This window comes from Dunckerocampus dactyliophorus, chromosome 19 (genome assembly GCF_027744805.1).
Source record: "Dunckerocampus dactyliophorus isolate RoL2022-P2 chromosome 19, RoL_Ddac_1.1, whole genome shotgun sequence".
NCBI classification, from domain to species: Eukaryota; Metazoa; Chordata; class Actinopteri; order Syngnathiformes; family Syngnathidae; genus Dunckerocampus; species Dunckerocampus dactyliophorus.
The window spans coordinates 12354466-12380355 of record NC_072837.1 but is presented as its reverse complement, the minus strand read 5'-3'; the positions used below and the strand labels follow the sequence as shown (position 1 = coordinate 12380355).

Genomic DNA, 25890 nt, shown 5'->3' with positions numbered 1-25890 from the left:
GAAGCTGTCCCGAGGAACGGAGGGCCCTGCCGTGATTGCGGATAGTTAAAAGCTCCGACAAGTACGACGGAGCAAGGCCGTTAATGGCATTAAAAACGAATACTAAAATTTTAAAATCGATTCTAAAACGAACTGGAAGCCAGTGGAGTGATGACAGAACCGGGGTGATGTGCTCACATCTGGGCGTGTTTGTTAAAAACCGGGCAGCAGCGTTCTGGACCAACTGCAGACGCGTATGAAAACACGAATGTGATTCTGACACCACAGGCACCTCCATCCATTTTCATACGCTTATATGGGTCCTGAATGAGGGGGCAATCTGGCCAGACTTCCTTGTCTCCAGCTCCACCGTGGGAACACTGCGGCCTTCCCAGGGCACTTATGAGACATTAAAAATTCTTACATTTAACTTTTGCTTTTTAAGGCCTAAAAAAAGTCTTAAATCAGTAATATTATAAGAAACAAACAAATCCATGAATAACGTTTTTGGAAAAATAGGTAGTGGAAAAAGTTAGAATGTTAGGAGAATAAAGTCCAAATATTATAGTATAAAGTCAGAATTATGAGAAGAAAACTTTTAAAATGAAAGTTAGGGAAAAAATAGCAGAAGTGGAAAAAACAGCCATAAATCTGAGAAAAAAGTCAAAATATTCGGATATAAAATGTCATATGCTAGCCAGATAAAAAGGCACAGTTTTGCAAGACTAAACTCATAATGTTATGAGGAAAAATAATGTCATAGTAGCAGAGAGTTGAAATATTAAAGAAAAACTTTAAAAACAAAGTGGCCCTTGCATCCATTCATTTTTGGAAAAGTATGGAAAGGGAGACATGAACATTGACTGTGAAAACATGATGTTTGAGAGAGACACTGGCAGCAAGATCAACAATTTGAGGTGAGAAACACTATTAAATTCAAGAAGCAAATAGCTCATAGCAAAACAGGAAGGTCGTGTTCGTGTTGATCTCGCTGCCACATCGTGTCTTTGTCAACAATCACGTCTTCAGTGAAGTTTAATTAAGCTTAAATGTTCATTTACCCATTTCGTACAACATTTAAATGCATTTAGAATTGTTTTCTGGGTGTAAAACTATAAGTGTAAAACTATAAAAACGTGTTTTGTGTTCTGGAATGGATGAATTGAATTCACACTGTTTATTATGGGAACAATTGATTGGTTAAAATACGTTTGAAGTAGAGTCGGACCATCTGGATTGGATTCATGACGCTGACCAAGGTTCCACCGTACAGTAATCCTCATGTTTCGATTGTCACTCTGTCACAATATCACAGTTTCTCAGGAATTAATTAATTAGTGGTTGCCGGTCTATGGTTGACTACTATTATTAGCCAAAAATGTGCATATTTAAGTACATTTTATGTATTCTTGGACTAAATAAAGCATTTCAAGCATAAAAATTTAAAATTAAGTAAAATACAAGGCCTGGGTACACATAATGTACAGTATAGGAAGTTAGTGTTCAGTATCCTCTGCACTGATTGGCTCACGTATGCAGCATCCACCTAGAGTATATGTTGTGTCTCTCACATGTGTTTCCTACATTCAAGTCCTGTGTATTTTAAGTACCGTACAAAAATATCCCATTTATTAAAATTGATTCATATAGCTATATCACATAAATTCATTTATCACGACCGGGTCTGGAACCAATTAACAGCGCTAAACGAAGGATCACTGTATATACAAATGTTTTGACTGTATTGTAGTGTTCCCTCATGCTTGTGCTAAACCCTTAGATATGTCCAAGCTGCAAGAGGACTTGATGCTGCTGAAAGCACGTATGACCCGGCAGGAAGATGGCAGCAGCAGTGGAGGCTTTGAGTGGTTAGACGGAATGCTGATTCAAGCCCTGCAGGCCGGCGACTGGTTGCTCATGGACAATGTGAACTTCTGCAGGTACGCACTACTCAGTGTTCCAATATAGTTTATGTGCGTAACCTCCATTACCAAAGGCTTTCTTTCTATCTGCACTGGGATTCACTCCTTCAACTCCATGGTGCTAAGTCGAGTGGATTGAGCTGCTGGCGCCTCTTTTCTTGTCATTTACTGATTTTGAAAGTGTTTTATTGGCATTGTCAAATGAAGTGATTGAAAGTGTTTGATATGCTTAGTGCGTCTGTACTGGATCGTCTCAATGCCCTGCTGGAACCTGGTGGATCTCTCACCATTAATGAACGTGGGATCATCGATGGGAGCACCCCAAAAATCACACCGCATCCTAATTTCAGGTAGTACTATATTATTATTATTATTATTATAAATTTGCTACAAATGAGTAAAGATGCGTTTTGTGCTGAGCAGGTTGTTCCTGACGATGGACCCTGTGCATGGGGAGCTCTCTAGAGCCATGAGGAACAGAGGGGTGGAGGTTTACATCCCTGGGGAGAATGAAGGCATCTCCTGGGACGCACTGGATTTGAAAACATTGCTTCACTGTGCAGGAGTGACTGGAGACTGTGTGTGCAATTTGCTGATTGACATACATAAAAGCATCAAAGGCGCCATCTGGGGTGAGCATCTGCAAAAACAACGTCTATATGCAGTTGCGCTACAGAATGAACAAGTCTTTCTTTCTTTAGATTCCCCTGCCTCGTCAGTGGCTTCCATCCTGCATGCCGCCACCCTGCTGTCCTGCCAGCTGCAGAGAGGTGTGGATTTAGCCAGCGCGCTGAAGCACGCCTGTGGAGAGGCGTACGCACTCAGTCAACGCACCACGGCCAACCTGAAGGTAGTAACCATCATCAACATGCACTTTTTTCTTTAGTCATTTTACATGAAGTGCACACAGCAGCCTTGTAGGACTTGTCATGTAGTGTGTGTATGTGTGTGTGTGTGTGTTTCATTTTCCCAGCAAGCCATGAAGATGATAGAGGAGAACCTGACCGTCCTGGACAACGAGGACTGGGGAAGTGGCTTACTGTCTGCTGGTGTTTGGCCCGACAGCCTTCCTTCGGCGTTGCTCACCACAGAGGATTCCTGTTTCTCTACTGTCCTCCGTGATGGACAGGTGTTGTCTTTTTGCCTCAACACCCTCAGTTTGCAGGGTCAACGGTGAGAAGTCTATCAGCATTGGATCAATGGATTTCTGTCATCTGTTAAAAACCACATTTCCACCACAATATGGTTTGAATCCTACACACCAGGGGTGTCCAACCTGTGACCCAAGGGCCATTTACAGCCCGCAGCTCATTTTTTATTGGTCTAAAGTAGGGCTGGGCGATTTGGACCAAAACTCATATCCAGATATATTGATGTTGAATAGTGATATACGATATATATCCCGATATTTTTGTAGCGAAGTGAGCTTTAGTAAAGAACAACATATGAAATAAAGTGCCCTGTTAAGAGGAAATTTTTAAATGTGGACAAGGTCCACCCCGGTGGCATCGCGCCTCAAGGATGCGTGGATCTCCGCTATGTGGGGGCTTTACTTCGTACTTTTAACGTTACCAAATACCAGTAAACTCTCCAACGACACCAGAAAAAGTAGCTACATTTGTCACTAGTCGTAAGAAAATATTTCCTGAAGAGGGTTTGGAATGTCACCAGATCTCGCATGGAGCACGGAGGGGCCCCGCTAAGGAGAGCTGACACACACAGCAGTGATGAGTGAGACAGACCTCTGTGTCAAGATTACAAGAGAAGAGTGCAAACAGTCTACATCGATATGAACTATGTTTGGTTTTGATATCGCGCTGAAAAGAAGTATTGATATTTTTAAAAATATTGATAAATCGCCCAGCCCTAGTCCACGGCATACAGTAATCCCTTGTTTATGGCGGTTAATTGATTCCACACGCGACCGTGATAAGTGAATTTTGGCAAAGTCTGAATCTTTATAGATAAATGAAATATTTTTGTAGTTACAAAATAGAAAACCTGTTAATTAATACGCTCTTTAACATTATTAGAGCCCTCTAGACATGAAATAACACCTCCATAGTCACATTTACACTCCTATTACCCAATATAGTAGACATAAGAGAAAATATGCCGTAATATAGGCCGGGTGTGTCCAAGCTTTTTCCAGCGAGGGCCACATATCGAAAAATGAAAAGATGCAACTTTGCCACTTTGATATAATGTAAAGCAACACATGTAGATATGCTAAGGAGTTATATATATTTCAGGAAAAAAAACAGCATCTCAGCTTTGTGATAAAGGTGAAAAAGCCTTTAAAATTAGTATCAAATTTGGTTTTTGCTCTTGTTTTTTTCATAAAAATTTAATCTTCTGAATTTTTTTTTTAATATTATAACTTTAATCGCATTTTGTTCCCATAAAATGACAACTTTTCCCTCAACGTAATTTTCCAAAATGTACATTTTTATTTCGTTTCTCATAATATTACAACTTTTTTTTTTAAATATTTCAACTCAGTGCTACTAAAATAACATAATTTTTTCTCATAATACACTCCTGATCAAAATTGTAAGCTTCACAATGCTAAAAGAAGAAATGAGAGTGAGACATTTTTGAGTAAGCAAATTATTGCAAAAGTGAAATAGGCTGATCAAAAGTTTAAGACCACAACCTTTAAACAGTAAAATCTTGGCAGAAATGTGGATTCAGTGTCATTTTCTGTCAGGCATTCACACTGTCATGAGTTCTTGATGCCAAAGGCAAACAAATCTTTCTCTCTTTGAAGATACTGTGATACTAGTACAGTGCATGATCACCTCGCACAACACTGCTTGTATTGTGATGGTAGATTCCTTTATGTGAAAAAAAGAACAGAAAAATATCGCGAAAATCATTCCAGACATTGATTTTGTTTGCGTAGGAATCGCCCACTATGTCTGAGTGACCTGCAGAGGGCTCTGGAGAGCAGTGGTGTCCATGAAGATCTGGCGTTCCCAGAGGGAAAGCGAAATCCGGAGCAAGATGTTTTGCAACTGGTGCCCACAGCGGTCAGACTTATCACAGAGAGAGCCTCTCATGGAGACTGGATCATGCGCAGCAGGTGGCTCTCACATTTGAGAAAGAGCTACAAATACCTCCCTGGTTAGTTACTCACCTAAATACTAATTATAGAATTTCACCTTGCTTCTGCCAATATTCTCACGTTGTCACTTTTGGCTGAATAATGTAAAATTTTCACCATGACCATACACCACTCTAGTAACTAATGATTACAATACATGTACACATTTAACACATAAGCTTACTTGAATCACAAATGGCTGGTTATGGGACTTATTTGACATTGTACCATGCACTTTAAAAAAAATCCACATGGAAGGTCAGATGAAAGCATGATATTTTGCAGATGTGGTTTTGGTTCAAGTGGAAGCAGGAAGCAGAGCGCTAAAGGCTGTATTCAGCACTAAGCTTGCTGCTCGGGGAAAATCCCTTTCTGCGCTTCTGCAACCGCACAGCAAAGGTAAACATCTTTTTCCAAGTTCTTGTTTTTGCATGAAATTGTGTCATGTATAGGACTTTTGTTTGTTTGCATTTTATTGTCAGCAATTCACACCGTTTTGAAGTGTCTTTTTTAAGGTTTTTAAGTAGGAGAATGCAATGAAGACAATGTTGTGTGAGGGAAAAGGCAAAAGTACAGTAATCCTTTTCCACGTTGCGCTTCCGATTTCACAGCTTCACTGTATCACGGTTTTTCGAAAATATATAAACTAATAAATAATGCTATTTCGTGGTTGACTACGGCCTAATATTTGTCAAAAGATATGTATATTTAAACATATTTTTATGAGTATTTTTTTTATTAAGCATTTTCAACAATAATGACACACGGGGGCCAAGTGGTTAGCATGTTGGCCACACAATCAGGAGATCAGGAAGATCTGGGTTTGAACCTCCGTTGGGCATCGCTGTGTGGAGTTTGCATGTTCTCCCTGTGCATGTGTGGGTTTTCTCCGGGTACTCCGGTTTCCTCCCACATTCCCAAAAACATGCATGTTAGGTTAATTGGAGACTCTAAATTGTCCATAGGTATGAATGTGAGTGTGAATGGTTGTTTGTCTATATGTGCCCTGCGATTGGCTGGCGACCAGTCCAGGGTGTACCCCGCCTCTCGCTTGAAGTCAGCTGGGATAGGCTCCAGCATACCCACGATCCTGGTGAGGATAAGCGGCATAGAAAAAGGATGGATGGATTTTCAACAACAAAAATGGCTAAGTAAAGTAAAATACAAACATAAGTAATTCAGAAAATGCATTCAAAGACACTGTAATGATATGTAGTATTCTACACCGGTCAATGAAAACAACTCTGTTAGTTTTCCCATAATGCATTGCATCTGAGATCATTGCAGCTCCGTCCATCCATTTTTATGCTGCTTGTCCTCCAATGAAATGTTTGCGCAGACGAAATGCATTATGGGAAAATTCAAAAATGTTTTTTTTTTCATTTAAACTTGTATTGGTGCATGTTTGTATATTTATTAGGTATATGTTTTGAGTGCTAAGTTGCTGTTTGATGAGTTTACTATTCTGTGTAAGATGAAACCGTGAGTCAGACTGTTATATTGAAACGACCTCCTGCCATTTCCAATGGGTTGACAAGCTCGTTTTTCATAGCTCATGATCGGCTCCTGTCAAAGAGTTACCTAGTCCTCACAGACTTGTGCGCGCCACAATATGCCATTTTATGACGTGAACATGTGCGGATTGTACACTGGGATTTATGGTATATTATGTCTTATTTTCTCTTATTATGTCTACTATATTGGGAAATAGGACCGTAAACATGATTATAGGGGTGTTATTTCATGTCTAGAGGGCCCTAATAATGTTAAAAACTGTATTTATAAGGTCGTAAACAGGTGTGTTTATGCTGTAGCTACAAAAATATTCAATTTATAAATAAGGAATCCTACGTGGCGGATATTCACTGATCACTGTCAGGTCTGCAACCAAGTAACCGCGATAAACGAGGGATTAACTGTAATGTTTAATATTGCATTCATTTATGAAGATTACGCTCATCAGCGTGTCCACTTGTTTTTGTGTGTTATCAGATGAACACAGGATTTTGGTGGACATGCGCTGGAACAAGCAGTACATGGATATTTTAGCCAACAAGCGTTTTGAAGACAAGGAAAGCTATACGGATTATCTCCAGTCACTGAATGCAGTTGCCAACAGGTGGGACAGCAACACTGTACACTCTAACTCTTTTCAATTTTTCCCAGATGAAAGAAAGAAAAACAAAATCATGCAAAACTATTTTTTATACTTTAACAAGTATAGTTTTACATGCATAAAACAATTTGAAATGCATATCAGTGATGAATGAAATGTAAAAAGATAAATGAACATTTAAGGTTACTTTCATCTTCATTGAAGATGTGATAATTGCCAAAGACACAATGTGGCAGCGAGATCAACAAGGACACCACCTTCCTGTTTTGCTATGAGTTGTTTCTTGAATTCAATCGTGTTTCTCACCTCAAATTGTCGATCTAGCTGCCACATCGTGTCTCTCAACAACCATGTTTTCACCTTCAATATTCATGGATCCCTTTCCTTCACCAAGTCTTTGCTTTTCTTTTGATCATGGCTGCCAAAAATTTGCCAAAATGGAGCCAAAGAAAGTTGCAAGTGGCAGCATTTTGATAACGAAGGTGTAAAGCCTGTGATTTGGGTTACTGCTTCCACATGGTTAATTTTGGAGGGGGCGCGTTAAGGTTTGGGAGGAGATGGGGCCACAAATAAGCGGTCCGCTGGGGAAATGTATATCCCCACACAAATGTTTCTTCCTCTTACAATGACATCATTCACATTATGTCAATTTCCGCTTGATTTTGTGTTTAACACTAGATTCCCTTTTTATTGGCCAATCCCGTAATTCCATCCATGATTATGTGGAAGTTATAGGGCCGTACAAGAGGAGAGTCAGGCTTGTTGGACTTTCAAAGACATGATGTGCATATCCACTTATTGTGTCCACCTGGTGGCACGCTGACTTACTTGACTTTACTTACTTCACACTCTCTGTCTGCAACCAAATGGCCTGTAAGGCTTTGATTGGTTGAAATGGAGCTGTTTTCCACCAATTGGAAGGTGGTGTCATGTTTGTCCTGCACCAAAAGCACCCAATAAACATGACGACGCAAAGACTACTAAATGATGTTTGAATGTTATTGATCATAAGATTGGATCTACTGGTCCAATTGACACCATTTAAAGACCGGTATTCAGTTTGAAGGTCGCACTTTGGGTGGGAGTTGAAAGGGAACAGCGTGGCTGCGTCATCTTTCTGCACCATCTTCTACTGTGCTCACAAATATGACATTACAGAGTGAAAGGAATGATACCGATGTGATACCTGTATAGCACCGCAACATCTGTTGCTGAGGTCGTGCTTTGTGAAATGTAGATGAAGTGTTGGTCATGCGTACGTTTTTTAGGTGTAAAGAGCATCTGGTGTGTTTTTGCAGGATGACTCTGCTGATGGACAGAGAGGAAAGGGTTGTAATTTGCTCCTTGGCTATGAACTCGTCTGCTCAGAACTGTGCCCTGAGGATTGCCACAGCCTTCTCCAAAAGTATGCACGGTAACCTGAGTAGAATTGATTTTTTTTCCATACAAGCTATCTTCTTGGCTGACTTGTGGAACTTTGACAGTAAAGTCATTTGTGTCCAAATCTTTTTCCTGTTCATTACAGAGACTGTGGATATTGGTCACCTGCCTCATCCAGTGCTGATGCACCTACGCACCTTCTTTGACCTGTTTGATTCCTTCACTCTGCACGCTATTCAGAGCGGCCAGGCTTATATCTCAGACCACATTATGTTTGAGGTTAGTGCTGCTACTAAAACAGTCAGGACACAGACAAAAAAGGAAAGAAAGTAATATACTGCATATAATATACAATAATAATAATAATAATACAGTTTTTTAATTGAATTCATTAATTTTGATTGATGTTTTTTATTTTCATTATTATATGCAATATATATGTTTTTATTTATAATGTTTTTTTGGCTGGCGACCAGTCCAGGGTATACCCTGCCTCTCGCCCAAAAGTCAGCTGGGATAGGCTCCAGCATATCCCCGTGACCCTAATGAGGACAAGCAGCATAGAAAATGGATGGATGAATTTATAATGTTTTTGTAATGTTTTAAAATTGTTTCATTCTAATTATTGGGTTGAATTAGTAAAAAAAAAAAAAAATGCATATTAAAGGAAATTCTACAAATTTGCCACCATAAAAATTGCTAAATGAAGTAAAATACAAATATTAAGCATTCAGAAGACGCGTTCAAAGACGTTGGGAGTTAGTAATGTTACATTGATGAGACAATAACCACCTCAGGAAGTAATGTACAGAACAGGAAGTTAAAAAAAACAAAAGAACAATGGGGAACTCTCCCCATGCCAACATGTGAGTCTTATTTTCTCTTATTATGTCTACTATATTGCATAATAGGAGTGTAAAGTTTGACTACAGGTGTGTTATTTCATGTCTAGAGGGCTCTAATAATGTTAAAAAGCGTATTTAGAAGGTTGTAAACAGGTTTTCTATGCTCTTACTGCGAAAATATTCCATTATTAAATAAGGAATCCTACTTTGGAGAAATTCACTGATCTCGGTCGGGTCTGGAACCAATTAACCACGATAAACAAGGGGTTACTCTCATGTACAAGAATAGTAATAATAAATATATATTCTTCTTTTTCATTTTATTTATTCCCATTAATGTATATTTTATTTGGTGGCCAAGTGGTTAGCATGTTGTTGAAATGTTCTGTCTGGTTCTACTTTCCATTTTGTGTTTTAGGTCCTGCAGCTCCTGTCGTGGCGTGACCGTTTCTGGGATGTTTGCAGCACGATGCCAGCAGACGCTCAAGGGATCTCGGTGCTGTCGCTGCACTGGCAGTGGGTACAGAAGCACCTCCATCTCCATCTGCCGCTACTCTTGCTTGGAGACGCTGACATCACATTTGAGTAAGCTTGATTCTTCATTTGAATGTGTGCAAATTCACTTCGACATTTTTTTTTAAATCATGTATTTGTAACCACTGTATGCATTTTCCTCAGCGGCTACCAGGAGCTGAAGGCCGTTGCAGGAGCCATCCAGAATCTTCTGTCCACTCCAGCGTGTGTGGCTGCATTTCTAAAAGGCGTCCGGAAAACACTGGGGAAATCTCTGCCATTCAAGGTTAATGTTTTTTGATTGATAACTTGCAATTAATCATGTGATTTTTATTTTTTTATGTCCTGTGTGTCTTAAAGCAGAGGTGTTCAGGAGGGCACATATACATAAAAAAACACGCATGTAGTGCAGGGTTGTCTAATATTTTTCAACAGGGGCCACATAATGAAAAATCAAAGCATGCGGAAGCCACTTTGATGTAACTGGTCTCCACCCAAAATGCTTCTGAAATGAAAGTAATCATTCTTGGCTGATTCTGGGCCACTGAGTACGAAAATGATGTTTAAAAATGCTCATTAGCTCTTGTTCTAAAGATACACCATATCTTTATACACCATATACCCCTGTGGTCTGCCATATGCCCACAATTGGCAATAAAGGTAGGCCACATAATGTTGAATACAGAACTTATATTCACTTCACAAGAAGTGCCTACTTGAATCTTCATAATCGTGTGACTGTATGCACATAAAGTGTATGGAGACATATCACATTGTGCATTACTCCCTATATGTTACTATGTAATAAAGACATTTTAGCTATTAAGATTTTTTGATGTTCATATTCTTGTTCAGCAGACCAAAATTGACCAAGGGTGATATGTTTTGTCTCAGAAGCAGACGTCTTTTGAAAATTTGTAGACCAGTGTATTAACATTTTGTGAACCAACCCATGTAGACATGCTTAGAAGTTATAAATATTTCAAGAAAAAACAACTTTGTCCTATACTTGTACTATTTTCTTATGCTCTTTATACTTCTGCATACTCATATACTCTATATTCTTATACTACTTTGTACTTACATTGCTTATTTTAGCTCCTTTTTCCATTTTTTGGTGTTTTTTTTTTCTTCTCATCATTTTTTTCCCTTCACATTGTCTCTTTATCCCCAGAATAGTTTGACTCCTAATATTATAAATTTGAGAAATAGTTTACATTTGTTTTGTTTCTTTCACATAATATTTCGACGTTCGACTCATATTATGACTTTATTCTCATAAAATTACAACTTTTTTCTCGTAGATTACGATTTTTTGTTTTATTATTATGACTTTATGTGCCTAATATTTCAACTTTATTCTTGTAAAATTACGTCTTTGTGTAATTATGATGTTATTCTCCTATTATTTTGAATTTATTCTTGTAAAATGATGGCCTAAGATTAATTTTTTTTCTGAATATTTGGACTGTCTTCCAGTATTTTGACTTTATTCGTATGAAATTGCAACCTATTTTCTCATAAGATTACAAATTTATTCTTTTAATATTATGACTTTACTTTGCAAATATTTAAACTTTATTCTTTTAACATTACGATTTTTTCTTTCTCGCACGATTACAAGTTTGTTTTATTATTATTAATTTATTTTCCTTATATTTCAACTTTATTCTCATACAATTATAACTTTTTACTCATAAGATTGCAACATTTTTCTCTTCATATCATGACTTTGCTCTCTTAGTAGTTCGACTTTATTCTCGTAAAATTACACGGTTTCTTTCTCATAAGATTACAACTTTTTTTGTCTTATTCTTATGACTTCTGCTAATATTTCTATTTTATTCTCGACTGCTCTTTTTTCCATTTTTACTGCTGTTTTTTTATTGTTTAAATCTTTTTTTACATTTTATTTTATTTTTACAATGTGCCGAGGGCCAATAAAAAAACAGCCACGGGCCACACTTTGGACACCTGATGTAGGGGGTGAGATGTAATTAGGCAACAGGACATGCAAAGGTTAATATTGTTTTAAAAAAAAAAAAAAAAAGTAACATTAACGAGAATTTGGGTTAAATGGATTTGAACCTGAGCAGCCATATTTTTATGTGTATGATTTACAACGCAATGTTAAAAAGATTCCTTTGTCTTCTTTAGTTGGAGAGTGTTGCGGAGTGTGCATCGCAGCTGAGGGTCCTGAGTAAAGCCCTGGATGTGCGTCAGCTCACCTTTCATCACACCTTCAGCTCCTGGAAGCAGGAGTTGGTCTGCCTTCAGACTGCAGGACTTGGTGTGGACGTTAAGGAGAGTCTGCTTGAAGCCTGGGGACTGGTTCTGCTGGCAAACAACCAGCTGGATCCACACGAATCTGGTAGGCTTTGCTTCAGTGTGTCGAATTGCGTCATTTTTTATTTCCATTCTCAGAAGTTGTAAAGGCGCAGACACACATGTTGTACAGTAATCCCTGGTTTAGCATGACTGTGATAAGTGAATTCCTGTGAAGTAGGATTTTTTATTTATAAATGGAATATTTTTGCAGTTAGAGCATAGAAAACCTGTTGTCCTTGTAAGTTACCTTGTAAATACGCATTTGAACATGATTAGAGCCCTCTAGACATGAAATAACACCCCTATAGTCACCTTTACACTTACCCAATATAGTAGACATAATAACAGAAAATAAGACGTACTTTAGACACGTGTTAGCATTGGTAGAGTTGCTTGTTCTTTTTGTACTTCCTGTAGTGTCTATTGTCTCATTAATCGAGTGACCAGTGTGGAATACCACACGTCACAACATCTTTGAAAGCGGTTATGAATGCCTTGTATTTGTATTTTACTGCATTTAGCCATTTTATGCTTGAAAATGCTCAATTTATGCAAAAAAATACATACCATTTGCTTAAATATGCACATGATTTATTAATTCATATACAGTATATATTTTTTAAAAGGTGGTAGAGTGAAGCCGCGAAATTCGCGGCACAAAGTGGTGGGAGATTACTGTATATAAGGGGTGTCCAGAGTGTGGCTGGTTTTTATTGGCCTGTGGAACATTCTAAAAATATAATTTAATGTGAAAACTAAACAAAAATAGCGAAAATGGAAAATTAGAATAAGGTAAAAAATACTGAGAGAAAAGTTGTAATCTAATAAGAAGTCGTCATTTTAGAAATAATGTAATTTTAGAAAAATAATGTAATTTTAGTATCATAAAGATGAAATATTAAAGAAAAAAAAAGGTTTTTTTTGTAAGTCGTAATACTGTATTATGAGACGGAAAACAATGAATAAAGTGTTCAAAATATTACGGTAATAAAGTCATAATTATGAGCAAAAAATGTACATGAAGAAGTTTGAAATAGTTGAAAATATAAAAAAAAAACACAGCAGAAATGGAAACAAACAGCTATACTTTTAGGAGAATAAAGTCAAAATATTTTTGTGTTGTAACGAGAAAAAGTCTCAATTTTACAAGCATAAACTTGGAATATTACGAGGAAAAATGATGTAATTTTAGTACACATAATGTAGCACAGAGTTTGAACGTTAAATAAGTATTTTTTCCCACGTGCTCTGACCATTATTGGTGGAGTTATACTCTATGCACATATGCCGAAAATGGTTCTATCTCGCAATGTTAAAGAATCCTTTAAAAAAAATCCTGAATCCAGACGGTGATCGGGATCACCCCCAAAATGTAAGCAGCACTTCCATATCCCATTTCTGACAATTCCTGAAAATTTCATCCAAATCCATTCAGAACTTGTCAAGTTCTTTTGAACACAAACAGATAAACGCCGGCAAAAACATAACCTCCGCGCTGCGCTTGCGCTTTGCATTGCACCTGGCAGAGGTAATTATGGCAATAAAGTCAAAATATTAATGGATTGAAGTCAAAATATTACGAGAAGAAAATGTATGACAATTATCTTAGAAGAAAGTTGAAATTTTTGGGAAAAAGTAACAACAAGCAAAGGATGTACTAATAACAGTTTTTTCCCCTACAGTGTTCCCTCGTTTAAATCAGGGGTTAGGTTCCAAAAAATACCCGTGTTAAGTGAAATCCGTGTAGTAGAAGTTGATTTTTTTTTGTTTTTTATATACCATATGTTTTTTCCATTCATTATATATATATTTTTGTTTACAGGATATGTTTTTTCATTTATTATATATATTTTTTTGTTTACAGTGCATGTTTTTTTGTTTACAGGATGATTTTCGTTTACTATATATGTTTTAAGGCTGTAAAACCCCTCACCACACACTTTATACACTTTATACAAAAACCCTGTGTAACGGCGAGGCCGCGTAAAGTGAACCACATTGTAGCGAGGGAACACTGTATATCACAAAGCTGAGAATATATATACATTCTTGCACATGCATATCTACATGTGTTGCTTCACTAAATATCAAAATGGCCCCTCCATCCTTTCATGTTTTACGATGTGACCCAACCAGGAAAAAGTTTGGACACCCCTGCTGTACATCATAAATTGTATCCCAGCACCCAGCCATCCAATAATAAGCACATTTGTTGTATTCCATCAGGAGTATTGGAGAAGTTGGTGTCAAGTGTGGATCAGCAGCTGCGTCACATGACTTCCAGGGGTCTCTTGGAGACCCCGGTAATGTCTGGAGGGGACGAATCAACAGACACAGGAGTTCCTCTGTCTCAGCAAGACCTGCGGGACCTGAGCCGCAGGGCTCAACTATGGCCGCTGACGGAGGAAGTGGCTGCACTCAACCAGCTGCGACTCAGCACAGATTTAATGCTGTTGTCTTTTTCACACGGGTAAATCATCATCATCCTACAAATCAAAGACGACTGCTAACATTTTAAGGAACCTGTTTTCATTTGATTCATAGTGACCAAGAAGCAGAAGACAAATTACGTCTAGAACTTTCAAGACATCTTCACTACTGCCTCCAGTCCACACCGATGAATGTCAGTCAACTGCTGCCACTCTGGTTTCTTCTCAAGAGTGAAAAGGTAAATATTGTACTGCATATGACATTTATAACGGGTCTTTTAGTTGAAGGAAAATCATTTATACTCTCTTAAAGGAATAGTTGGGATTTTTGGACATGAAGTTTTATGACATCCCCATCAGCAGTGCAGTCCAGCAACAGCCACTTACCCCCCAATGGTCTCCTAAGAACGTACTTCCGCTTTGTTGCTGGGGACAATTAAGTAGTTAATTAAGAGTTTGGCTTCTCAACACAATACGCATTAAAAAGAGTAATACATTTGCGTCACAAAAATGCTTTCTCAAAAAAATCTGACCTCACAAAACACTCAGTGTTATATTTGTCTCCCGCCGTATCCCTACGCACTGTCGCCTGTGCATTCACATGCATGTGATGAAGACGCTCGCATCTTCTTCCGCTGTGGAACACATACGTGAACAAGATGGCCGCGGCTCTCCGTCGCGGAAGAAGAGTGGCATTACCTCGAGTGTCTTCATCACATGATTGCACAGGTGACAAATATAACGCAGAGCGTTTTGTGGGAAGGCATTTTTGTGATGCATCTTTTGGGTGCACCTTGTGTTTAGAAGCCAAACTCTTTACATAAATGTCCCCAGCAACTAAGCGGAACTACGTTCTTCATCACCAAAATCTGACCAGAACTGGACTTAGAAGACCAAGTGGGAGTAAGTCGCTGTTGCTGGACTTACACAGCTGATGGGGTTGTCATACAACTTAATGTCAAAAAATCCGAATTATCCTTTTAACTCATTCAATCTCAGCCATTTTTCAAAAGACAACCCCTTTTAGATGGCCATTTTATACGATTTTGACTGATCTTTTAAGGCACACAGAATATTGTGTTCTATGGCTACTGTATATAAACATGTAACCTACCAAAAGAAATAAACTTTTAATTTTTTTGATTTTTTCAAGTTTGTTTCTACCTTTCTCCGTTCTTTAGTAATCAGTAGTAAAACATACCGGTAGGTAAGTTTCAGGAAATATCAGTTCCCAACAAGAAAAGGGAGGAAAAACAGCTTTTTGTGAAAAGATACAAATACAAGACACAAATATTTTTTTTTGCTTTTGTGACAGCTGAAATATCTAAACAACTATACCAACATAAACAACACAATAGTGTTGTTTATCATCAAAACAAGTATTTATTTACAAATATAAAACCATGCACTATTTACAATTTTCACATTGGGAACTGAACTGTGTGTGTGTGCGCGTGTGTGTGTGCATGTGCATGCGTTAAAATTTCCCTACTGTGCGTAACCTTCTGCACACTACACTCCTCCATGCTCTCTCACTTCCTCCTTCCTGTCATATGTGATTTTCCCATTCTCATGCAGAGCTTCTACCACCTTGTGGCCATGTTTATGGCTTGAAAGTGTTCCGAAGTGAAATGCATTAGTGCAGAGTTGCGTCATCACTTTTGTTTGGCTCTCGCGCAAAAAAAACGTAAAAGACGTATAAATACGTTGTTGGCATCGGGCGTTCAGGATTATAAAAACATACAAATACGTCTTTGGTATTGAATGAGTTAATTAAGAACCAAGCCATTTCACATCACACGAAACAATCATTGTAAGCCCCACCAGTGTTTCACCTGCTGTTACATTTGGGGGCCCCCAAGTCAAGTTAATTGTGTGAATGCTGAGAAGCCTGTCCGCCTCATTTTTTGTCCAACTCCTCCCACATTTCTCTTTTTTTTTTTTTTTTTTTTTTTCTTTTTTTTTTTTACCCCTGTCCTGTCCAGCCTTTAAAGCAGATAGAATTGTATACCTAAATGCCGTCAAGTGCTCAACAGATTTACTCTGCCAGAGAGAAGTGTGATATACACTTCCCCTGTCATACAAAATTTATTCGACCTTGATGCTTGTTATAAAGCAAATTTGGAGCGACCGGACCGGAGCAGGAGGGGATAGAGAAGAAGAAAAAAGGAAACGGGGGGGGGGACAAAAACAAAAAAAAGAGAGACAAGAGACAAGGACAACAGCAGCAACAACAACAATTGTGACAGAACAACAGAAACATACAGAACGACATCAGCAAATAAATGTCCGTGACAACTATAAAGACGAACAAGGATAAAGGACAAATCAATATCAACAACCACAATGACAAAGCTGTCAATGACAATCAGACAATCCTCCCACATTTCTCAACCAATTCAAACCAAATCCAACTTCAAAATGTTCACCTCACGTTGACTTTTCAAAAATTCACGTATTTACTGTAATTTCATATTTTATGGTACAATTTTCCCATTGAAAATAAATGGGCAATTTATTTGGAGCCCCCCTACTGGTGGAAAGTTATTTTACATTTTCCATTACTGTAACATTCCGCTTATTCTACAGGATTGTGACTCAGGAGGTTCAACATATTTATACATTTCAACAATCATTCTCCATTTTTACTTTCCAACATTTCAAATTCCACCGTCTTTTTGTCCACTCAATACTCCCAGATTTCTCAACCGCTTCAAAGCATTCCAACATCAAAATGTGAAGCTCATTCAGGACATGTAGGCTATCTGTCAGGACTTTTCGATAAAATTTCCTCATTTTCCATAATTGATTATTTTCTGTGGCTATTCAAACTGGATAGACAGTTTCACTGTCGCCCACCTATTGGTGGAAATTCATTTTACATTTAACATTACATGTAACGTTCTGCTTCTCCTGTGCACGATGGCACGGCTCACGTCGTAGCGTCGTTGTCTCCCAACCTGATGGCTGCTGCTTCGATCCTCTGTGAATAGATTTCAACACTTTCATGCGTTCATCAGCTCGAGGCCTGATTATTGTAATGCCTTCTACACTGGAGTAAATCAGTCCCACCTCCGCAAGCTCCAGTTGGTACAAAACGCAGCTGCTCGCCTTCTTACTCATGCTCCAAAATACGCCCATATCACTCCAGTTCTCTCCATTGGCTCCCGGTACAGTCTAGAATACATTTTAAAGTCCTTTTATTAGTGATCAAAGCTATTAACGGCCTTGCTCCAGCATACTTGGCTGAGCTTTTAACTGTCCGTCACCACTCCAGGGCCCTGCGCTCTTCTCAACACACAACATTAGAAGTCCCAAGGATGAGATACAAAAAATGGGGGGGCTCGTGCTTTTGCTGCGTTTGGAACTCCCTTTCACCTGCACTACAATCTAACTACAGAGTTGTCAGTTTTTAAATCTCTTTTAAAACCTAATTTATTCAGACTGGCTTATGACACATGATGATTGTATGTACTTTAGTTGTGATTCTGTGCCTGTATTTTTATTTTTTTATTTTGTTTCAGTTGTTTTATTCGATCTTACCCTGTTCTTATTTGCTATAACCTGTTTTTTTACTCTTGTGAAGCACCTTGGGCACTATTGGGATGTTGTAAGGTGCTATACAAATAAACTTGATTTGATGTGAACACATTTCTAGGATATTTCAACAAATATTCAACATTTCAGTTCAGCTTCAGCATTTCAGTGTTCACACGCAATTTCCGCTGAAATGGCTTCATCTAGCTTGGTTTATTTTTTATGTTATTTTTGTATAAAATTGCTGCTTGTGTGAGTTTAGACGTTACTTTATTTTATTTAATACTAATTAGTTTAACTTTTTTATTATTTATTATTAACTAACTTATTTATTTATTATTATTTTACTTATTTTATTTTATTCTACATGTAACTAACCTAACTAATCAATAAAATGAAAAGTTACTTAAGTTAACTTTAAGTTTAGAGTTGATACTGGATTTGGGTGGTTTATTTAGTGTGTTTTTTTACAGTACAGTTGAGGATAGCACACATTATTTTGCGTTTCCCTTCATAAGGAAGGAAAGGTAGAGAGGTTTTTATTCCAGCTTGATGAAAAAGTCATTATTTTGGCAGCAACCAGTGGAGGAGCTGCAGTTTGTGTGGTGTGAGCTTCAGTCGGAGGCTTTGGCTGCCTTGTGGACAAACACTGCCACTTCAGACCCTGACCGCTGGCTGAAATGGGACCCACTCAATCCTGACAGAGAGCTGGAGCCAAAGACACACGTTGGGGCTAAGAACATGGTATTGCTTTGAATATATTTTGCGGCTTTATCAATACACATTAGCGGCTGTTGTGATCATGAAATGTCTTGGCCGTTCAGGGCCCAGCCTTGCTCAGTAAAGCCGTGTGGTCCCATTGCACACTGGGAGTGCTCGGCAGCAGTGAGCCTGGAAGACAGTGGGAACCATCAGGCACCGCCCTCCTCTTCATCTCCAACATGACACTGAGAGAGTGGAAGGACAAGCTTCAGCAGCTCCAGGATTTGTCCGCAGTCTTGTGGGACAATATGGCCTTTCCAGCACTGGCAGACTTAAGGTAGGCAGAAATGACATGATGTCAACATAACCACTGCCCGCAATGTATTTTAACACTTTTAACACTTTTTCGCCTTCAGATGTACAGATTTGAGGCTCCAGGGTGCAGTCCTGCGTCGACAACTACTCAGCATGACAGACCTGTTGCCTCCTGGCCTGCAGAAGGCTTACGCAGAGTGCTGCCAGAGCCTGCTTGAGCAACCTAACCCACTGATGGCTGCTCAGGAGATCCAGGGGATCCTCAGAGACCTCCTTGCCTCCAAAATGCTCCCTGAAGAAATGGTGGATGCCTGTGTCGCCTGCCTGCAGGAATACGCTCGAAGCAAAGTTGAAGGCAACAACTATTTGGCTTGCTCTGGCGTGTTTTGGGTCAACATGGGCTTGCTCCAAATCAAAATGTGGACACCTCAGACCATCTTTGACCCAGCTGTGAAGAGGGCCTACAAACTCAGCTATGCCCAGCAAGAGGTATGAGCAACTGTTTGCATCCAATTATCATTTTCTAACAAAGAAAAAAAACACACTTGTAAAAATGCATGTATGCGTTTTTATTTAATATATGTTCACTTTATTTTTAAAACATTTTTAAAAGATTTTATTTTTAATGTTGCACTTTTGTGTACAATGTATGTACAGTCAAACCTGTCTATAGCGGCCACTGAAGAGAAACAGCAAAAGTGGCCGCTATAGACAGGTGGCCGCTATAGACAGGTTGGCGGCCATTTTAAATTTGTGCGCTCACATATTAACATGTATTCCCAAAAAGACTGGAGCAAAACCAAGAGACATAGGGGAAAACGCTCTGTTGACACATAAACAGGTAGGTAAATCTAGGTAACAGCTCCGGTGAGGAAACTAGTAATATCAATAACAACAATGAACCAGCGCCGCACAATCGACGGCGCTGGCCTTTTATCCGCCACAAATGTTAATTGACCTCAGCTGCGCGGCCACTAGGCATGAAGCGGCTGCCTCTTCCTCCCCGGAGAAGGCACAGCCCGCCAAATAAGAGCGCAGGACAGGGGACGCTCGCTCCTGTCCTGCAGAACGTCACAAATTTACATCTTTGATTTTTTTTTAAACACGATTTTAAAAGCAAGAAATAAAAATTTTAGTGAAAGAGCCGGAGGATATATGTAAAGGATACGTGTGAAGCAGTCATGAATGGGTGTGTGTGTGTGAACAATTGAGTGCGAAGATCGTCGTAAACTAACAATACCATCGCTCCTTTGTTATTGAATGGGCTTCTAATCTCTAATTAATCGGCAATAAAGTGATTTTTTTTTTCAGGTGTTTTGGCTATTTTAGAATCTATTCACGGCATTGCAAAGTGGGAAGATTACCATTTTGGCCGTCATTGAATCTTTTCAGGGCGGCATTGCAAAGTAAGAAGTTGGCTTTTTTATGTCGAACTAGGACTCAGTAATTAAAGTCTACACACGACGGCTTCATTGCTTAAAAAACAAAACTTTTTTGTGCATGAAGCTTCTGCTTGAGTCGGCATTTTGGCCGCTATATGCTGTCAGATATTGACCAAGGGATACAAAATGGGTGTCCGCTGGCCGCTTTAGACAGGTGGCCGCTATACACAGGGTCTATAACACGCAAATTTTCTGCGGGGTATTTTTCGGTGGGCGCTATAGGCAGGTGGCCGTTCTATACAGGTGGCCACTAAGACAGGTTTGACTGTATATTATATGGGCTCATTATACTGTATGTCCAGACTTGAGAGACTCCCTGTAGAAGAAAGAAACAGGTATCCACTGATGTTTGTCTTTCTTGATCCTTGTAGTTGGCTGTGCTTCAGAAGGAGTGGAAAACACGGAGCTTGTCGTCTGAGCTGATGACCGGAGCAGAACTGGATGAGAGTATCATCACTGATAACATCCATCATCCTCGAATCAGGTGTGAATGAGAAAGATGAGAATCACATTTACTTCATGCAATATAAATGATACATTAGGAGAACAATCAGAGCTGAGTGTAAACTACAGTATATACAGTTGAACCTGAACACTCTGAAATTATTCATAGGTCTAGGCATGGGCCGATTAACAGTTTCCAGGTATGCCACGGTCTGTAAAAGTCACAGTTTCAAAACCGCTAAAATGATCCGTCATAAAGTCTTACGGTATTAGAGAAAGCGGGGGTCCAGCGTGGACACTAGGTGGAAATATTTGGTCATGTCCTGTGTTATTCCTCGCAGTTGGAACTGGGCTTTGATGTGCTGAAACCACGGCCATGAGCTGTGTTGCCAAAAGTCTGCAACTTTTTGAAAGAAAATATTTATGGTATTGTGACAGTCACAGGAACTGCATTTTATTTATTATTTATGAGAAATCATTGTTATTTTTTTGTTATTTATTTTAAATACACTTGTTCCTCTTCCATCATGTTCTATTAAACTGTTTAAAAATGACTGTTCAGCAGAAAAGTTTTTTTCTCTTCTTTTCCATCAAAGATATTTCAAAATAACAAATTTTAGAGGTATAATTCTAATACAGTGAAAGCGTGATATTTTTGCCCAAGGTTATCATACCGTCAGAATCTCCTATTGGCCTATGCCCACATAGGTCACTTCCTGAATGAGTCACAGTGAAAGGAGCACAGGAAATGAGGTTAAACAAATGTTTGCAACATTGTTAGTCTTCTCTTCCGTGGTGATTTTTCAGGTCTATTTCACATTTAGTGTGTGGTGTTGATTAAAGATCCATTTTTAAGCCAAACATAATGCTAATTGTTTTGAATTTGTGCCTGTAGATATCTGTGGCTCCGCATGCAGCAGGTGAAGGAGCAAATAGCTGAGCTCTCTAGGAAGCAGGCATGCCGTCCCCAAGAACAGCAGTATGGAAAGTTATTCCAGGACCTCCAGCACTACCTCTGTAGCATTGGCCAGGCATCTGCAGTGCAAGATCTGCTCTCGCGCTTGCAAAGTGCCCTGCCGGGTTCCTACTCGGTGTCAGCTGTCCGGGGTCTGCTGAAGGAGGAGGCTGTCTGGCAGAACTCTCAGCAGTGCTTCTGTCAGAGGCTGCAAGAGGACTACCCTCTCTACCCTGATGTGGTGGACCCCATAAAGGCAGGAATCCTCCAACTCCGTTATGGCATGAAGCTGGTGGCCTCCCAAGCTGCTGCCTCGCTACGTTGCGTGCCTGGACTTCCCAAACTGGTATCCTGCCTTCTATCCTTCCCGTCCCTGTCCTCCAGTCTGCAGTCCCACCTGGACCAGGCCGACTTCCTCTGCTCCAATGAAAGTCTGGACATTTTGCGTAGCCTTGGGAAGCTGCTGCCACAAGGAACAAATCATGTGCTGCCGCAGCCGTCCACATTGCTCCTCAATGCTCTGCTGTTTGTACAGTGCCACACGCTGAACACAGGACAGTTTAGTCCCATGGCGTGGAACACCTTCACACACATCTGCCAGGTCAGACACGCTCAATTGCTTTAATCTTCATAACATCATTCAGTGCCAACCTTATTATTTTCTTCCTGTACTTGGGCCGTGATTCCCTTCAGGCTCTTGTAAACGAGTGGGACGAGATGGAGAAGAACCAGAGAGAGCGTGAACAGCAGGAGGCTTGCCTATACCGCAGCAGCAGCCAGTTGCATGGCACAGGACTGACTGAGGACCAGCAGGAAGAGAGGGACTTCAGACGGCAGTTCCCTCAGTTTGATAAGGTATTTAACCAGAGTTTCTGTTTCCTATAAGCAGGTCAACCTCAGGCTTTTGCACTATAACTCAAATGACTATTGTTGTGTTGCCTACATACACTGGATACACTATACAGTAGTTGAACATCTGTGTTCCCCCGTGAAATGGGTGGGGTTGCCCAACAGAACCCCCCCGCTTAATTTATGCATTATTCTATAGCAGGGTTCTCCAAATTGCGGCCCCGGCGGGGCATTTACCGCCTGTGGCTGTTTTTTCAATCGGCCCTCGGCACATTCTAAAAATACAATAATAATAAAAAAAAAACTATAAATAAATAAATAAATAAATAAATAAATAAGAAGAAAAAGCCAGCAAAAAGTGAAAAAAGAGCAGTAATTTTACAAGAACAAAGTAGAAATATTAGGAGAATAAAGTCATAATATAAAGACAAAAAAGTTTTAATCTTAAAAGGAAGACAAGTCGTGATTAATGAATAAAGTCATAATAAGGCAAAGAGTTGTGATATTACAGGGGAAAAAGTTGTAATTTTATCAGCATAAAGTACAAATATTGGACGAAAAAAATAATAGTATTGAAAGAAAAACCTTTTAATCTTATGAGAAAAAAAGAATAGTTTTATAAGAATAAAGTCTAAATATTAGAAGAATAAAGTCATAATATTAAGAGAACAAATATGTAATTTTATGACAAAAAACTTGTAATTTTACAGGAATAAAATCAAAATAGGAGAATAAAGTCATAGTAAGACAAAAAGTTTAAATTTTAGGAGAAAAAAAGTTGTAATTTTATCAGAATTAACATCGGAATATTAGAAGAATTAAGTCACAATATTAAGAGAAAAAAGTCGTAATTTTATGAGACAAAAAATCATAATTTTACGGGAATAAAGTCAGAATATTCAGAGAATAAAGTTAGAAAAGAGAAAAAAGTTATAATCTTAGCTATAAAAAAAAAACTGAGAACAAAGTCGAAATATTCCAAACTGCAGTGTTTAGGCTACTTGAGGTTCCAGTCAATGACACAAGGCAAGCATTAACGTTCACATTTACACAGACCGCAGCACTTTACATTTCAATTCAGGAAGCCGAAATAGCTCAAGAGGACGAACAGCAGTACAGGTTGGACATGCAGACGTCCAGTGCCAATCTCTTGTCAAAATATTCATGTTTTGATTCCCCATCCAGGACTTTGCAGACATGTGTGAGCCCAGCTTGGAAGGTACAACAGATGCAAGCGAGGAGGAACAAGCCAGGGAAGATGATAGCCAATTTCTCTCACCGATTGCAATGACCACAGTGATGCAGATTCACCAGCGCATGTGTCTGGGATATGCCAAGTCATTGTGGTACCAGAACACGGCACCAGCCGCTCAAATCAGCGACTATATTAAGACCTTGGTGTCCTCTTACCAAGTTGCTGCCCCCGTGATGACACACTTCTACCATCTGATTGGTGAATGTCTTTCTTGCACCTCTACTCAGAAGTTTACACACATGCAAATGGATGATTTTTAAGTCAGTGAAGATGTACGTTGTATAAATGTTACGACTAAAATGAACATTTTTGTTTTATTCTACACTACTCACATCATTCCCAAATTCATCCTTGTTTCCTGGTTCCTGCACGGTACGTCACCAAAGACGATCATTTTTACAGGATGCTTTATGATGGTTCAAGGGTCTTCTCGCGAACTGTCCCGACCGATATTGTTTTAACCGACCAATACATTAGGAATGGGTGATATAAACCATATACGATAGAAACGACAGTGGAACCTTGGTTAGCATCATTAATCCGCTCCAGAAGATCCGACTCTAACCGAAACGTACTCAAACCCAATCAGTTTTTCCTGTAAGAAATAATGTAAATCCTATTAATCCGTTCCAGAAACCCAAAGCAATGTTTTTAGAGTTTTACAATAATAATTGTACATGCAGAAAACTATTCTAAATGCATATAAATGCACCTCAATTAGTGTTCAAATTAAATGCTTATACCAGAGCGCGGATAGCATCAGCTTGGTTTAGCATTCCATTGTCATTGAAGAAAGTTTGCGCCTTATGCTGTAAGTCTATCCTGTATTTTATGAAATGACAGAACTATACCGTAAGAGAATGTAATGTCATATTAATGATTAATAATATTAATAATGCTAACACTTATTAATAATGTCTTATTAATATTGTGCCCTACAGATGCAGATGTGAACCAACTGCTTTCAGGCAGTGAGCTGCTGCTGTCCACTCTCCTCCAGAACACAGTGAAAGGGGCGACGGAGTCTGATGTTCTGGTTCTCACATCAGAAGGGCCTTACGACTTCTATCAACAGCCCAATCTGAGTGAGGCCCGCCTCTGTCTTGCTATCTTGGAGCAGATGAACATCGCTGTCAAGCACCGACTTGACGACTGGCCAGAGCACCCAGCCCTTGTGCAGGTGAATGATGATGAAGGGGAATTCAGATTTCCCAGGTTCAAACTTGGCCAAACCACATTCCATAACGCTGGTCCACTTCCAATTTGTTTACATTTTTTTTCCAAAATCTCTTTTAGTAACTTTTTTTTTTCTTGCAACCATGTTTTTATTAATTTTGAAAAACAACCAACAGTTCCATAAACATAGAAACAGCCCCCCTGGCACATAAACACCACATACAAACACAATGCTCCACTTAACAATGGCTCTGGTTCTATCACTTATCAGCATAACAAGAAAAGAAGGGAAAGTGAGGGCTCAGGTCAGACAATCTTCTGTCCAGTAATTGTGTCCATATTTCCAACTTGAGCGACTAAGGGTGTCCATATGTCTTCAAAAGTCTTGTTTGTCTCTTAGAATATGTATATCCTGTAACATGTTTTCATTGCAACATTTCTCCATTTCTTGGAATGGCTTGTGGCAGAGTCATGTGACCGAAACATTTAGATGAGTCCATCTAAATGCACATGTAATTGACTCTCTTTTTCTTCTTTTTTGTTTCATGTCTGGAGGGCTCTAATAATGCTAAAAAAGTCAATTTTTTTCTATGCTCT

The 25890-nt window shown here is 39.0% G+C and overlaps 1 protein-coding gene across 2 annotated transcripts in view; it reads left to right on the top strand.

Annotated features, from left to right (window-relative positions):
- mdn1 (midasin AAA ATPase 1) overlaps window positions 1-25890 on the top strand; it is a 114611-nt gene that overhangs the window by 53052 nt on the left and 35669 nt on the right. The window contains exons 44-66 of one of the 2 annotated variants that reach the window (XM_054761757.1): window positions 1760-1919; window positions 2135-2251; window positions 2325-2533; window positions 2603-2751; window positions 2875-3074; window positions 4807-5027; window positions 5293-5406; window positions 7000-7126; window positions 8422-8528; window positions 8649-8782; window positions 9767-9933; window positions 10027-10147; window positions 12019-12232; window positions 14416-14659; window positions 14734-14857; window positions 18732-18899; window positions 18980-19194; window positions 19274-19661; window positions 20986-21098; window positions 21954-22614; window positions 22707-22868; window positions 24048-24315; window positions 25059-25297. In XM_054761757.1, coding sequence (XP_054617732.1) covers window positions 1760-1919; window positions 2135-2251; window positions 2325-2533; window positions 2603-2751; window positions 2875-3074; window positions 4807-5027; window positions 5293-5406; window positions 7000-7126; window positions 8422-8528; window positions 8649-8782; window positions 9767-9933; window positions 10027-10147; window positions 12019-12232; window positions 14416-14659; window positions 14734-14857; window positions 18732-18899; window positions 18980-19194; window positions 19274-19661; window positions 20986-21098; window positions 21954-22614; window positions 22707-22868; window positions 24048-24315; window positions 25059-25297 — 4622 coding nt within the window. Of the gene's footprint in view, window positions 1-1759; window positions 1920-2134; window positions 2252-2324; window positions 2534-2602; window positions 2752-2874; window positions 3075-4806; window positions 5028-5292; window positions 5407-6999; window positions 7127-8421; window positions 8538-8648; window positions 8783-9766; window positions 9934-10026; window positions 10148-12018; window positions 12233-14415; window positions 14660-14733; window positions 14858-18731; window positions 18900-18979; window positions 19195-19273; window positions 19662-20985; window positions 21099-21953; window positions 22615-22706; window positions 22869-24047; window positions 24316-25058; window positions 25298-25890 lie in introns of both variants that reach the window. The other variant, XM_054761756.1, reaches the window with a different exon arrangement.